Source organism: Mesoplodon bidens (assembly GCF_964165515.1).
Source record: "Mesoplodon bidens genome assembly, chromosome: 7".
In the NCBI taxonomy this organism is placed as follows: Eukaryota; Metazoa; Chordata; class Mammalia; order Artiodactyla; family Ziphiidae; genus Mesoplodon; species Mesoplodon bidens.
Window position 1 is genome coordinate 11,796,147 of NC_138164.1, and position 15,776 is coordinate 11,811,922.

Consider the following 15,776-nt stretch of genomic DNA (forward strand, 5'->3'; position numbering starts at 1 on the left):
AGTAACAGTAGAGAATTTAATGCACTGTTAGCAATCTAAACCTCTGTGGTCTTATTAACCTCTTGATGCCTGGAATAAAGTTCCTCAGTGCTTTTCACATTAATGAAAAACAAATCAGCAATAGCAAAGTTCACTGAAAAATCACCATAGAAACAGTTGAAGGAGTCAGTTATTCCTCTTGAGACATACAGAGAAGAATCTCAAGTGAGAACCAGAATTCAGCAGCATACGTAACAACATAAACAATAATACAGCGAGTTATTGCTGCATTTCACCAAAATGCAGCAGTATAAAAACTTTACCTCGTGCCAGTCTTCGAGTTTGTTGTCAGAAAGATCTAGTTCTGACACATGAGCACAGAAGGCAGCAATTTCTTTTTCATCTCCTGCACAGGTTATTCCACAGCTGTTCAACACCAGTACACTTGGGAGGTTGAGGCGATCTGAATCATGGGAGAAACAAAATACTTTCTACATCAGCCTAATTCTTGTCTACATACATTCAGCCACCAGGAATCAAAATCAAATTGTGTGAAATTACACAAGGACCTTGAAAATACAAGATATGTTGGGATCCAAGGGTACTGAATTCTAAGGGGAGACAGCCAAATATGGCCCAGGAGGTCAGAAGTACTAGACCAGTACCCCCAGAAAGTCCTGGAGGCTTCACCTCCTGGCAGCATTGTTTATCTCAACTACCAAAAACAGAACCATCATCCATGTTGTCACCTTATCATGTGACACTAGATCCATGTGATTCATGTCAGGGCTACCACCGTGTTCTTATTGGCCTCAATTCTTTCTTTTTTTAATTTAGTTCAAAAGTATCATTCTGGATAGCTCTTTTCTCTCTGTCTGATTTGTATTTTCACCTTTTGTTGCCTTTGGAAATTATCTCAAACCATTAGATAGTCTATCTGCTAAACCACTTCTGTTCTTCAAGTTCATATCACTCAAGGAATCTTCCTCGCTTACGTGGATCCATTTAAAAATCTATATCTTTCTCCCATACTTGTCCATCAATCATTCCCCTTTCATATCCATGTAGAATTTGTCCCTTAGGAAAACTAGACTTTTAAAAATATATAATTATAATGAGAGAAAATGTTTTAGGGTCTTAAACCATTCAATGAATTCAGTCAAACTATTGCTTGTTCAAAAATATGTCAATAAAATCACTCTTCCTATCTCTAATAAAAAGGATGAATATGAGAATTCAACCACTCTTTTCCCATTTGGTATAAAGCCAAGGCTCACAAAAGTATATTTCATTAATGGAAGCCTCAAATAATATGAACTTTCAGCTTAGTACTTTTCACAGAATCAATTTTCTCAGAATGGGAGTGGATCCTGAAAAAAACAACCAAGTAAGAAGTCCACTCTTTCTGCTGTTTCAGTTTATATGGATCGATAAGATAGTTGCATTGAGAAATGATGAACATTCAGTAATCTTTGGACACAGGAACTAAAACACTGTTCAACAGTCATCTCCCATCACTACAAAGAACTACTTCCAATTAACAGTTAATTACAACATTAAGCTAAAATGCAAACCAAAAACACACCTTGCACGTTTCTAGTTGTAGATCTTTGCTCACATAATAATCCCCCTCCTAGAATGTCTATCTCCTCCTCTCTAACCAAATTCTACATTCTTGAAGGGTTAGTTCAAATCTCACAGCTTTGAACCCTTTCTTGATCATATAAATTAACTCTCTAAATTTCTTTCCCCATCACTGTGCCGTTCATTTGACTCAATATAAACTACCTTGTGTTATTATATATTTTTGTAAATGTGAATATGTTGTAATCCAATAAGCTGTAAGGTCACTGAGGGTACAGGCCAGGCTTGTACTATCTGCACCCTCCAAGTTCCTTGAAATATTATCAGTCAAATATTGCTCTCACCCTATGAGTGCAACTAAAATGCCTTTTGGCCAATCTGCAGGAAAATAAATCCTTTCAGGTTTTCAAAACAACTGAAATCATAGCAAGGGAGAAAGACTATTCAACTCATAATTCAAAATAAAGGGAATCATTTACAAATAAGGCAATATTCTGGTTTAATGTCCTAAGTAAGCTCCAGTAAAAAAAAATGTTTTAGGCCCCATCTTTCTTACCTTTCATAGGAGAGCCCTGAGGTGTGGCTGGGACATGGACTCCCATCCCAGGACCACGGCGGTAAGGAAAGTTTTCAGGACTATATTTTTCACATAATACTTGCATAAAACTCCTCCCACTAGGTTGATCCATCTTCCTTTCCTAAAATTCTACAAGAAACCAAGAAATCGTCAAAATTTGTTTATTTACTCATACAAGAAATATTTATTGAGAATCAATTATTTATAAGGTACTAAGCTAGGCACTGCATACACATAAGACAGGCAGGGAGAAGAGTTAGATGCTGCAAAAATACAGGGGAAAGATGATGAGGGTCCAAAGTGGTTCAGTGGTAGTACAAATAGATTTAAGATCAACTTAGAAAGCAAGCTTTTCAGGAGTTATAGGGGCTGAGGGGAAGGTGGAGTCAAGGCTGACCCCCAGGTTTCTAGTACAGGTGACTAGGTGACTAGTGACACAGCTAAGAAAAAAGAAAATACGGAGAGATCTAGTTTTAAGGAGGAAACTGATGAATTCTCTTTTATACATGTTCAATCTGAGGCCTCTCTTTCAGGGGAACAGTCTGAAGTTGGGTGAGAAATGTGAGCTAGAGGAGAAGATTTGGACCTCATCAGGAAATATCATGAATAAGAATAGTAGGGCACTAGAACTCTCTGGGACACTGATATTTAAGATACAGGCAGAGGAAGCAAAGCCATGACGGAAAAGTAAAAGGGATGATCAGAGACTGAAGTGTATAGCCAACGTTTTGAGAAGTTTTGGTGAGAAGGGGAGGAAAAAGGTGGGCTGATAAGGTAGGCAGGAACAGGAGAGAGTACAGGATTGGGGGAAATTGCCAAGATTTTTCCTCTTAAAATAGGAGAGAACTGAATACGGTTATAGATTATAGAGAAGCAGCAAGTACAGCTGGAGAGTCTGAGAATGACTACTGGTACCTGGTCCTAGGAAAAACCAGCAGGAATGAGCATTAAAAAAACTTCTAAAAGGCTGTTTGGTACTACCCATATAGTACTCCAAACTGTTTACCATTGGTGGTGATATATTTACTTCACTATGCTGCACTGGTTTACTTTTGCTTATACAGTTTAATTATACTGAATGTTAGGTATTTTTCTCATGCGATTGTCCTAATTCCACCATTACATTATGAAGGGGGGCAGTGCTATGCGATTCTACTTTTTCAGTATTGATTCACAGCATCTGGCAGAGTACACTACACACGGTAAGGGCTCAATAAATGTTGCTGAGAACTAAAATCACGAGCCTCCAGTATGCTGATCAGAAAGAGAAGATTCAGGATCAGGAGTGGGTTTAAGTCCCACCCGGTTCTACCACTTAATAGTTCTGTGCCATCAGGCAAGACAGCGTATTTCTCTGGGACTCAAACGTCTTATTCTGTAAAATAAGATATTAATATCTGTACTGCTTGGAGTTCAGCATTACTGTAGAGCTCTAAAATGTACAAGTGCACTATTGAGATTATAGGGCTCTTGTAAAGCTCTAAAACACACAAATGTTATTAACTGTAAAAGGAAGTTGTAGTATGGTAGAAGGCACATAAACAGAAAACTTAGGCTCTGTCATTTACTAGCTGGGTAAAACATAAGCTAGTTATCTAACCTCTCTCTACTTTAATTTTCCCACTATGGATGAGCTAAAATTTTCCTCTTGGGTTTGTAGCAAGAATTTGAAAAGGGCATAAATATAAAAGTGGTCTTTAAACTTGGCCCATTTTCTAGATTACTACCAGGACCACGAGTATTGTACTTCGTGAAATCAATTCACAAATACCTAGAACACAGAGCAGACACTCACTGAGCACTTGTCCAGAAGTTTTACCTGTACTTAATTTATCAAAGTTTAGACTATGTAATACATTTCATAACAAGTATATCACAAGTTACCTTGAAAATATAGGGCTGCCCTCGGTCAGGGTCATCATTTGGGAGCTTAAGAACAGAGCCTGTTTTAGGACAAGAGAGTTTGTTCTTTCTATCCACAGTGGTAAGTATATGCTGCTGTCCTCTATCCCAGCACTGGGTCAAAAGTGAACTGTGTGGGTTCATCTAGGACTCCAGGAACTTTCAGGTGGAAAGGTTCTTTTTCAATGTAAACTCATCACCAACAGCAGATAACACAGAGCAGGTGCTATGCCACTAGTAACAGGCATCATAGTTCTTATCAAAGACCTGTCTCAAGCAGAATGCCAACAGAATTTTCAGAAATGGTTAACAAAAAGTCAAACAAGTTACACTGCTATCTTCCATACAACTGGCAGTTCAAAAGAATAAAAAGTGTGTGGGAGGGTGCTGAACTGTCAGTGTCAAAATAATAGTCACCGAGTTTAAATAGCATCTTTTAACTGGAAGCTTCAGAATCACTTAAACTCCAACCTCTTCAATCCAAGGGCAATAATCTTATACACAATTTAAATATAGACAAGCTGAGTGTGGAATTAAAGAAACCTCAGCTAAAACTGGAGTCTGGACAGACCTATAGGCAGATCCCTCACCCTTGCCACGCAACATGAATTACTCCAAACGGGAAGAGATGCAGGCCTACATCTCTGACAGGAAAGTGTTGCCTGCTTTACTATCCAGCGGGAAGAAGAAAACTCTTTGCTCAGTGACAGCCCAGCCAATCAGAGGCCACAGCAGCCCAACCAACCTCCATACTTGGACTCCCAGCTTCCTCCAATGGACTCTTTGGTTATAACACACTCCCCCTCCCCTCATTTCCCCTATAAAAGCAAGTTCCCCTTCCTTGTTCTCTGGATTTGCCTGTGGTCTGCCCCAGTTGGCATATCTCAAATTGCAAATCCTCTGGCTATTCCCAAATAAACTGGCTTTTGCAGGTTAAATAACTGGCGATTACATTATTAAAATTGATATGAGGGATGGTGAGGTTAGAAACATATGCAAGTTAAAATAAGTGTTAGTAGCAAGCAATGATGGGAACTTAGAAGTTACTCCTTATGGCCCCATGCTTTCACAATTCTTCCAAATAGTCTGCTTTTTTTTTTTCCCTAAAGACTTAAAAGCAATGCCAGTCACCTTCATTGGTCATTTTCCAGGATACTCTATTGGAACAGCATTCCAGGCATGCAGATAGTGTACACAATAATACATGGGTTTTGAATTAGAACATTAAGATTGCAAAATGGATCAGTGACATAAATCTACTCAAAATCTGTTGGGGCAGTTGGAGGAGGAACAGTAGGTGGGAAAGGAAAACTGAAAACCAAATAGATTGAAAAATGAGGACATACAGGACGGAAGAAGATCTTTAACTGGAGACTTTTAAAAGGTTTTTTTTGGAGATGGAGGGGTAATCTATGACTTTCTGGAAAGAACCAGTGTCAAATAACATCTGACTGCCTTCTACAGTTGGCAGAGGTCTAATACATTTGTAAAAGTGTGCTGAATTGGTGCTTAAAGCCAGGGAGCCAGGAATCTGGGGTGATGTTGCTTGGTTCCATTTCCAAGTCATGGAGTGTGCCTGTGAAAATCTCAACTCCTTTGTGCCTCAAATCCTGACTATAATATGCTTTCATAAAGCACTTGGTAAAAGTGCAAGTTGGAGGATAAGGTGCTCAGCCCAGTCATCTAAGGAACCTCAATAGCTATCAATTTGTACTTTCTGTTCCCAAGGTCAGGTCAAAATTAGTATGAAACTCAACACAATTGGAAACAGAAAATAGGCCATGTCTGACCACGAAGAGTAGAAGAGATGCAAGATATAGCCTTACACTGGTATGCAAGATCAATATTTACTTCACCAAAAAATTTTGTGGTAAAGTACCACACTTCATAAAGTGTGAATACTACCACCCTCACTCACAACTTACAAAAAATATAAGTACTACCCCAGAGTCCCAAAACATGCATTTTAAATCTTATAAAAAAATAGGTTTATCTGCCTATATATGCATAGACTACCTCCAGAAGGATAAAATAGAAATTAGTAAAATTAATACCTGTGGTTGACTCCAAAGAGAGGAAATGAGGAATAAGGTGAAAAGGAGATTTCCTTCTCACTGTTCAACCATTTGAACTGCCTGAACTCACCAGGTGCATACATCACCCTTTTTTCCCATACATTATCTTTTCAAAATACAAAACATTTTTAAGTGATTTATCTGGGAATGACCTAATAATTTGTCAAAGTGTTTTTTAAGTCCTCATTATTATCAGCTGTCTTGTGAAAAAAATGCCAAACTTGACCATGTGAAATGTATAATATTAACTTTTAAAGGAATTGGGAATTGAGGAAGAAAAGAGAAATAAAATGGGTGGCCAAACGGAAATACTTTTGTAAAAGAGCATTGGTAAAGAAAAAGAAAGCAGAACAAAACACATCTGAGCCTCAGAACTAAACTACAATCAGAATGAGAGGTAGGGTTGAGAAGAAGGGGGGGGGAAATGATTCATGGTACTCTCATAGTCATTACCGTGGCTTTAACAAGGGCAAAGCAAAAGCTCCACTATGAAGTGTACAGAGGGGTGGGAAGAACACCCTCAGATCTGCCATGTTGCTTCCTTCGCTAGCCAAGTTAAATGTGTTAATAAAAGTTACCCAAATAGTTCATCCAAATTACCCAAATGGTATCCAAACTACTGTGACTCTGGAACCACAAGGGCCCCAGCAGGCAGAGGTTACAAAGCCATAGCCTAAAGATGCTGGGGAGCTTCAGGCCTCCCAGTTGCCTCCTGCTGTGGAGACTAACAAAAGAGTGGGGCTTCCTACAGCAAGATTCAAGTTACTGGAATAATAAACAGTTGGGAACTGACTTAGAGTTCTAAAAAATAAATTGCAATGATTCAAAATATGCATTAATGTAGGATGAGGCTAAACACCCAGGAAGAGTTTTCATAGCATAAAAATAATAGAGAGGAGGAAAACACTCCTAAGTAGCTTAAAATTATTTTCAGTCATTTGACATGGACCCATTTATATACAACTAACCAATCTCATCTATTCATCAGAGAAGGGCAGAAAAAACCACACTCTAAAAGCTACCTCCCAATATTTTGCTACCAAATATGTGAAAATAAAACTTAGGTTAAACATTTTGGCCAAAGGCTCGACAATTTCACCTTAGGGTTCCTTTGGTCAGATGACATTTCATTCCAGGCATTTTTCTCTTCTCAGGTGCCTATTTCCTTTACAACACAATCTGAGAATAAGAATTTCTTTACCACTTGTTTAATAAAAATGCAGACAACAAATATATCTAGTTTTCTCTCTTTTTTGCACCTTATCAAGTGGTTCCAATTAGGCTTATTTGCCCATTTATTCATAAAATGTGTGCCCTCACAAAGCTTACAGTCTCGTGTGATTCCATTCAACAAACAGGAACCAGACACTCAATCTGTGCCAAGCTAAATACTAAAGAAAGTAAGAATGAATAAAATCCAAATGCTGCCCTCAGGGCATCCAAAACCTAGAGGGAAACACAGGGAGATAATGCATACCTGAAATAAGCCACCCAGAAATAGTGAATTCAAACACAAGAAGCGATTAACTTTTGGGAAGTATGATCAAGGAAGTAGGAGGTGAATCCTGAGCCATTTTGAAAGATAACAAAGGTTAGGTTAACAGGGTGGAGAAGAGCACTCCAGGCACGGGAAACAACAGAAGATAAACCAGCACAAGAGACATTAAGCGGTATTGCTACAACATAAAATATCTGTGGGGAGCAGGGGAGACAGGGGATTCGACTGAAAGGTGGACAGTGGTCAGCTCATGCCGGATCTTGCTCAGGTTTGACTTTATCCTATAGAGATAAAAGTAAGAAAAGTTTTGATAGACTGCTGTGAATATTGTGCACAGATGGGGGTGACCGATCTTTATGTAGAATATCAAGGGGTCAAAAATGATGAGAATTTTAAAATCCCTAACGGACTGGGCACATAGGAGTTTGTTTACCTTAGTGGAAGCACTTTCAGTACAGACAAGGGAGTAGAAACCATAGTTTAGGGGGTTAAGGAAGTAAATAAATGAAGACAGTAAGTATAGACCATGCCTTTGAGAAGCTTAGATGTAAACTGAAGAGATGGGACAGTTGATCAATTAAAACCAAGTGTTCAGAGAGAGAGAGAGAGCTGTTATATCTTGTTATTTTTTTAAAAGAACAAAAGAGGAATTTATAGGCTGAGTTTGCCAGGTAGGGGCATGGAGCAGGTCAAAAAACGAACAAAACAAAGCTAAGAAAAACAAATATCATATATTAATGCATATATGTGGAATCTAGAAAAATGGCACAGATGAACCGGTTTGCAAGGCAGAAATTGGAGACACAGATGTAGAGAACAAATGTTTGGATACCAGGGCAGGGAAAGTGGGGGGAGAGGGGAGTGGTGGTGGGATGAATTGGGAGATTGGGATTGACATATATACACTAAATGTATAAAATAGATAACTAATAAGAACCTGCTGTATAAAAAAATAAAATAAAATAAAATCCAAAAATAAATAAACTTTAAAAGAACAAAAAAAAACCAAAGCTAAGGAGGAAAATCTGGATAGCGTCAAAGAATCTCTTAGTATTACTAGCTTTCTAAATTTTTGGAAGTTTTTTTTTTCTTTAAGCCCATTTAACTTTTACTTTATGGACTCCTAACCTCATCCCTGCAAAGCTTCCTTTTGTGAAAGACCTCGACTATATCTAAACCCTGCCAGATTCTTGGACATTTTAGGTAGCTGGGACTTTAGTTTGTTGTTTTGTTTCCTAAATCTTTCTGATCCTCAGCAAAAGTGTACCCAATAAAACATAATTACTCTGGGAAAGTATATGTGTATTTTACATATTTTTACCTCCAGGAAAGGTAAAAATGAATGAACAAATAAAGGAATGGATAAAGAAGATGTGGTGCATACAGACAATGGAATACTACTCAGCCATAAAAAAGAACAAAATAATGCCATTTGCAGTGACATGGATGCAGCTAGAGATTATCATACTAAGCGAAGTCAGAAAGAGAAAGACACATACCATATGATATCACTTATATGTGGAATCTAAAATATGGCACAAATGAACTTATCTACAAAACAGAAACAGACTTGCAGACATAGAGAACTGACTTGTGGTTGCCAACGGGGGTGGGATTGACTGGGAGTTTGGGGTTAGTAGATGCAAACTATTAAATTTAGGATGGATAAACAACAAGGTCCTACTGTATAGCACAGGGAACTATATCCAATCTCCTGAGATAAACCATAATGGAAAAGAGTATTAAAAAAGAATATATATATGTGTATAACTGAGTCAGTTTGCTGTACAGCAAAAATTAGCACTACACTGTAAATCAACTATAATTCAATTTAAAATTAAATTAAAAAATAAAGAAAAAGGGGTCTATTGATAAGCTTTTTTCTAAATAACTGCTTTAAAAATAGTAGCGATACACATTCTGAATTTTTAAAAATTAACAACTGAAAATAAGCAAAAAACCTATAACTCCATGTAGATGTAGTTTCACTTTTCATTAGCTAAGCTAAGCATGTAAATAAGTGTTACTAAAAAGCTTTTCTTATCTGAAGCCTATTTAGAGCCACAGCCATACCAGGAAGCTTTGGTTGACAGATTTAGAGAGTAGATTAAAAGCCTGAGGATGCACTTTATGGTGTATATTTTTTCAGACCATTTTTTCCATACTATGTAGATACATGATTTTTACACAAAGATTAAATTACTTTTAGATACAGAGCTCTGTAACCTCCCTTTTCACTAAACAGCTCATGAAAAGCTTTCTGTATCCATAAACATATACATATACAATGATTTTTAAAGTCTGTAGAGTATTCCATTAACAAGCTTTTGCAGCTGAACTCATGAATGACAGCAATCTCTCCCATAAAAACACATTAAAGACATTGTCCAAGTCAACATACTTAGGCTAGACAGTCTCATTCTGTATGGCACTTCTACCTTCACTTATCATAAAGTACATATACCTGCAATTCTATCTCAGTTACCTCCTTGAGCATTATGTAATATACCTAAGTGGATGCCTTCTTGGGATGAAAAGTAAGGAAAATTAATTAATTCTAATAACCTTTCAGAACTCTTCTGTAGAATTATAGTTTACTAATTCACAAATTGATTCTGAGTATGCCAAGTGCAAAACTTGAGTGTAGCTGATAAGTCCATTATCATAACATACCACACCACCATGATTTCACACCCTACTATGAACCACCCTATTTCTCAGTCTCCTTCTCAACTGTATACTAAACTATATCCAAGTGAAATAATGTAGCACATCAACTTTTCTTGGTAGATTTTTTTTTAATTAAAAAAAAATTTTTTTTTTAAATCCAACATTGCCAAATGAAATGTGAATTCAGACTCCTGGTTAGTCCTTGAATTGGGCTATTAGTAGGGCACTGTTACCCTCTTCACTTATCACAGCACTATGCTTCTCCTTAAAAGTACCACAGGTATTAAAATATCTAATCCAAATTCTTTATTTCATTATATTAGTGGCACCAAAATACCTAAAACTGTGACTCTACGTTATCAGTGAGTACAGCCCCAGAGCTGTCTGTATTTTCTACTAAAGAACTATGCTGCACACAAGGCACATTTGATGTTGGACAAAAGACCAAGTTTTCTCATCTACAACTGCAAATTAGCAAACAGGACTGATTCTCACGCTAGTAGTCTATTCTACGTAGCACTCAAAATTTCTGATCCAAATGCACTAGCCCAAGAATTTTATTATTTTGATGAGAAAGTATCTGAGAGGAAAAAAATTTAAGAAAATACTGCTATTTAGATGTAAGTACCTCTTTGTGTGAAAATATTTCTAAGAACTTCTTTCTTAATTCCTGTAGCTTCTAACTGTCCAGAAATGTTGGCTTACACCAATTGTCTATATCCCTACGAAATTAGGCATTTTAGAATGCAGAAAAGCACTTTCCACCAACTTCCAGCAATCACAAGAACAACATAAAAACTTTAATATTCACCACACCCCTTACTTCAATAAATTCCAAGGAGAGTCCGCCCTTATCCCCCTTCCCAACCCCTTCCCAAACAAGTCTGCATCCATCCCTACCTCTCTATGTGGCCCAGATTCAATTTGGGAAAATCTCAAGGCTTTTATGTTGCACTTACTCAAAATTCAGGAGTAGAAACATTTACTCTTGAATCGATGCTCCCCAAAAGCCGAGTGTCCCCAAACTGAGATTAACAATCATTTGAAAAACTAGTAATTTTCCACAACCATCTTCTGAAACAGACAAACTGACACTTATCTCTATTTACAGGACATGAAACTGAGGTGACTTGCTCAGGTTTCCGTGGCCCAACCAGCAAGCTAAGTCATACTTTCTGTATCCCTAATCTGTTGAGCCATGCTGTCTTCACTAAAGAAAAAAAAAAAAAAAATTCACGTCAACAGTATGTAGCATCATGCACAAATCATAGAAACACAACTTATTAAAATTTATGAAAATCATTACAGCCAAAATACCTCTTGTAACCATGTCAAAGTAACTGAACCACAAAACTAAGCAGCAGTACTGATTGGTCTAGTCACCAAAGGGGGAGAAATATTCTCAACTTCCCTTTCCTGCCAAAAAGCAATAAATATTAGTTTCTTGAATGGATTGGTTTTCATCAGGAGAAAATTGTATACACATGCTATCTTTCAGCTGTGAATACACAAGTTTAAGGTCAACCTCTTCTACAAACTCAGCTGTTTATAGAACAGATTACCCCATCATCTCTACTTGTGAGTAACTACAGAGGCTATCAAGTTAAAGCAAGGCCTCATTAGGAACGGACTACTAGTTCATCACCCTGCAGCCTTCTAGAGTTTACAGACCATTCTGGCTCACAGCAAAGAATTGCCAGAATGTAAACATCAACCACACAGAGAGGTTGCCAAAGTTTACAGGTTATTAAAAAAATTCACTAGCCCTTTCCATATTTAGTGCTATAGTCGTATTATTGCCCTATGGTGATACTGCCTAGTGGTAATAAGTGCTGGTTCTAGAACCAAACTGCCGGGATGTAAATCATGACTGACTCCACCACTCCATTTGACTACAGGGAAGTTACTTTGGTTCCTAAGTCTCCACTGCCTCACTTATAAAAGGGGTAACAGATAGCCCCTACCTCCTAGCTCATAGGGTTGCTGAATGAATGGAGATAACATGGGTAAAACAGGTTTCATTCAGTGCTTGGCACATGGAGAGCACTCACTAAATACTGGCTTACTATTACTCCTACTGCTACTGCTACCACTGTTACTACTCCCATCACCACCCAGTGAGCATGGCAGCATTAATGTAGGGCTGGGGACTTATTTACAAATTTTGCTGAACAGATTTGATCTAATATTTTTTGGTCCTGGGCCTATGCTAATTAATGCCAATGAATGATTCAGGCAGTAAAATGTCTGACATTTATAATGTCACGCCTCCTTAACTAGAAGATCTTCCCTTCTCCACCTGTCTAAATTTTATGCATACTTCAAGGCCCTACTCAGAATATACTTCGGAGATGAAGCCTTTTCAGATACCTCCTGCCATAATGATCTGTTTCCTTTGAGCTGAGCTCATGGTAAATATTTATTGCCTAAAATATTCAGTGGGCAATTAATCAATCACATATTGGCATGGCTTCTTTTCATTTTTGTCCCATTATTAACTCATGCATAGTGTTGTGATTTTCTTTGTTTGTTTAATATCTTTAGACTGTATAGCTCTTGAGGGTAAGAACCATATCACAATGATTCTTTCTATCATGAACAGGAACTTTGCACATAATTGGCACTCAATAAATATGCTAATCAGTGAGTTTTCTAATCACTTCTGATTGTGCATATCAAATGCATTTTATAAAGTATGAAAAGCAGGTGTATTAATAAACTCAGCTCAGAGTAGTTACAAACAAAAATGCATCATAGCCACCACTGAATTACTAATTATGTCTACCTCTCCATGGGGATTCCAAAAGTAAGAGATCACATGATAGGGCAATGAATCAGTAACAGAGCCAGAAATACTTGCTTCTGAGCACAAGCTAAATTCTTCTGCAAAAACTACAGCCACAGTAGATTTAATACTGAATATATAACTTTGGTATCTATACTATACTATATGTCTTATACGCAAGAGTTAGTAATTTCTGCCATACTTCAGACCAATAGGCGCAGTGTAGTAACTAAAGAGGAATATATGCACATTGCTGGTGAGACTGTAAAATGGTGCAGCTACTGTAGGAAACAGTGTGACAGTGCCTCAAAAGATTAAACATGGATTTACCATATGATCCAGAAATCCCACTTCTAGGTATATACCAAAAGAACTGAAAGCAGGGACTTGAATAGCTATTTGTACACCAATATTCATAGCAGCATTATTCACAATAGCCAAAGGATGGAAACAATCCAAATACCCATAGGCAGATGAATGGATAAGCAAAATGTAGTATGTACATACAATGGAATATTACTCAGCTTTGAAAAGTCAATTCTGACACATGCTACAACATGGATGAGCCTTGAAGACATAACACTAAGTGAAGTATGCCAAACACAAAAGGACAAATCCTATGCGATTCCACTTATATGCAGCATCCAGAGTAGTCACATTCACAGAGACAGAAAGTAGAATGATAGTTGCCAGGGGCTGGGGAGAGTGGGGAATAGGGAGTTATTGATTAATGGGTACAGAGTTTCAGTTTGGGGACAAAAAAGGTCTAGAGATGGACAGTGGTGATGGTGGTACAACAATGTGAATGTACTTAATGCCACTGATCTGTACATTTAAAATTGGTTAAACTGGGGGCTTCCCTGGTGGTGCAGTGGTTGAGAGTCCACCTGCCAATGCAGGGGACATGGGCTCGTGCCCCGGTCTGGGAAGATCCCACATGCCGTGGAGAGGCTGGGCCCATGAGCCATGGCCGCTGAGCCTGCGCGTCCGGAGCCTGTGCTCCGCAGCGGGAGAGGCCACAACAGTGAGAGGCCCACGTACGGCAAAAAAAAAAAAAAAAATTGGTTAAAATTGTACATGTTATATATATTTTACCACAATAAAAATACTTTAAAAAATAGGGAATAAATAAAATATGTTATACTAAAAAAAAAAAGATAAATACAGGTCAAGTCCAAAATGTCTGATTCTTACTCCCTCAGCACAGTTATCAAATTAATGCCAACAATTCACTTAAGGATCTTAAACAGTAAGTGAGGGATAAATTAGCCAAGTCTCAATAAATGCATTTTGTAGGAGATATGATTTATAATGTATAAATCTTACATTTTTTTTGGATTCCTTTACTGGTGTTCACATGGAAAAATGTCACTAATGGATGAGGGATTAATAGAGTTAACATTTAAACTACGATCTCCAAAGGGACTTGCCTTTATAAAATGTATGCCTTAAGTTACTAATAGTACCTATGAGAAAATATGATCCTCATATAAGTCACAACAATAAGGGTTTAATAATCTAGACCTGTTTCCAACATTTTAAGAATCATGATTCTTTCCTAAAATTCTTTTTTCATTTACCTATAACTAAATAACAATACCATGTTATAAATATAATAAAAATATTCTCAAAAATGAACTACCTTCATTGAGATAATGGCACCCGTCAACCAGAACTTAGTATTTGAGAGATTCATTGCATTAAATCATTATTTTAAAATAAAATGTTATAAATATATGTCTAAGCATAAGAGGGAAGGGAGAGTGCTAAAGTTCCTGAAAAACTGCCTCCCCAGACTTCATAATACAGTTGAGCCTCATTATTAGCAAATTCTTTATCTGCAAATTCACCTACTCGAATTAATTTGTAACCCCAAAATCAATACTTGCAACATTTTCACAGTCATTTGCAGATACTTGCAGAGTAAGAAAAAATGTGAGTCACCTGACAGACGTGTACATTTCCAGCTGAGACAGAACAAGGTGTCGCTCTGCCTTCTTGTTTCAGCTCTCATACTGTAAACAAGTGTCCTTTTCACGGTCTATTCAGTGCCAGGTTTTTCATATTTTTGTGCTTTTTTGTTGATTTTACTATTGAAAAAGGCCCCTCAGTGCGATGCTGTGTCCCTAAGCACAGGAAGGTTGTGATGTGCCTTATGGAGAAAATAGGTGTTAGATGAGATTTATTCTATCTAACTATAGTGCTGTTCACTATGAATCCAAAGTTAATGAGTCAACAATATATATTGAATAAGGTGTCTTTAAACAGAAACACATATAAAACAAAGTCAGTGTATATATGTCCATGCCACTCTCTCACTTCATCCCAGCTTACACTTCCCCCTCCCCATGTCCTCAAGTCCATTCTCCAGGTCTGCATCTTTATTCCTGTCCTGCCCCTAGGTTCTTCAGAATCATTTTACATATATACACTACCAAATGTAAAATAGCTAGCTAGTGGGAAGCAGCTGCATAGCACAGGGAGGAGATCAGCTCAGTGCTTTGTGTCCACCTAGAGGGTAGGATAGGGAGAGTGGGAGGGAGACGCAAGAGGGAGGAGATATGGGGATGTATGTATACGTATAGCTGATTCACTTTGTTATACAGCAGAAACTAACACACCATTGTAAAGCAATTATACTCCAATAAAGATGTTTTTTTTAAAAAAAAACAAAAAACAAAGTCAGGTATTGATCACTTGATGAAA

General features: G+C 37.5%; 1 protein-coding gene across 4 annotated transcripts in view; it reads right to left on the reverse strand.

Moving 5' to 3' along the window:
- Nucleotides 1-15,776, reverse strand: part of TBCEL (tubulin folding cofactor E like) — a 72,756-nt gene that overhangs the window by 49,140 nt on the left and 7,840 nt on the right. Inside the window, exons 1-4 of one of the 4 annotated variants that reach the window (XM_081239935.1) lie at nucleotides 15,015-15,200; nucleotides 11,245-11,495; nucleotides 2,120-2,269; nucleotides 303-442 (exon numbers count right to left, since the gene is read on the reverse strand). In XM_081239935.1, the coding sequence (XP_081096061.1) occupies nucleotides 303-442; nucleotides 2,120-2,252 (273 nt within the window). In that variant the 5' untranslated portion in view covers nucleotides 2,253-2,269; nucleotides 11,245-11,495; nucleotides 15,015-15,200. Of the gene's footprint in view, nucleotides 1-302; nucleotides 443-2,119; nucleotides 2,270-4,024; nucleotides 4,310-11,244; nucleotides 11,496-15,014; nucleotides 15,201-15,776 lie in introns of those variants that run through there. The other 3 variants (XM_081239934.1, XM_081239933.1, XM_081239932.1) reach the window with 3 other exon arrangements.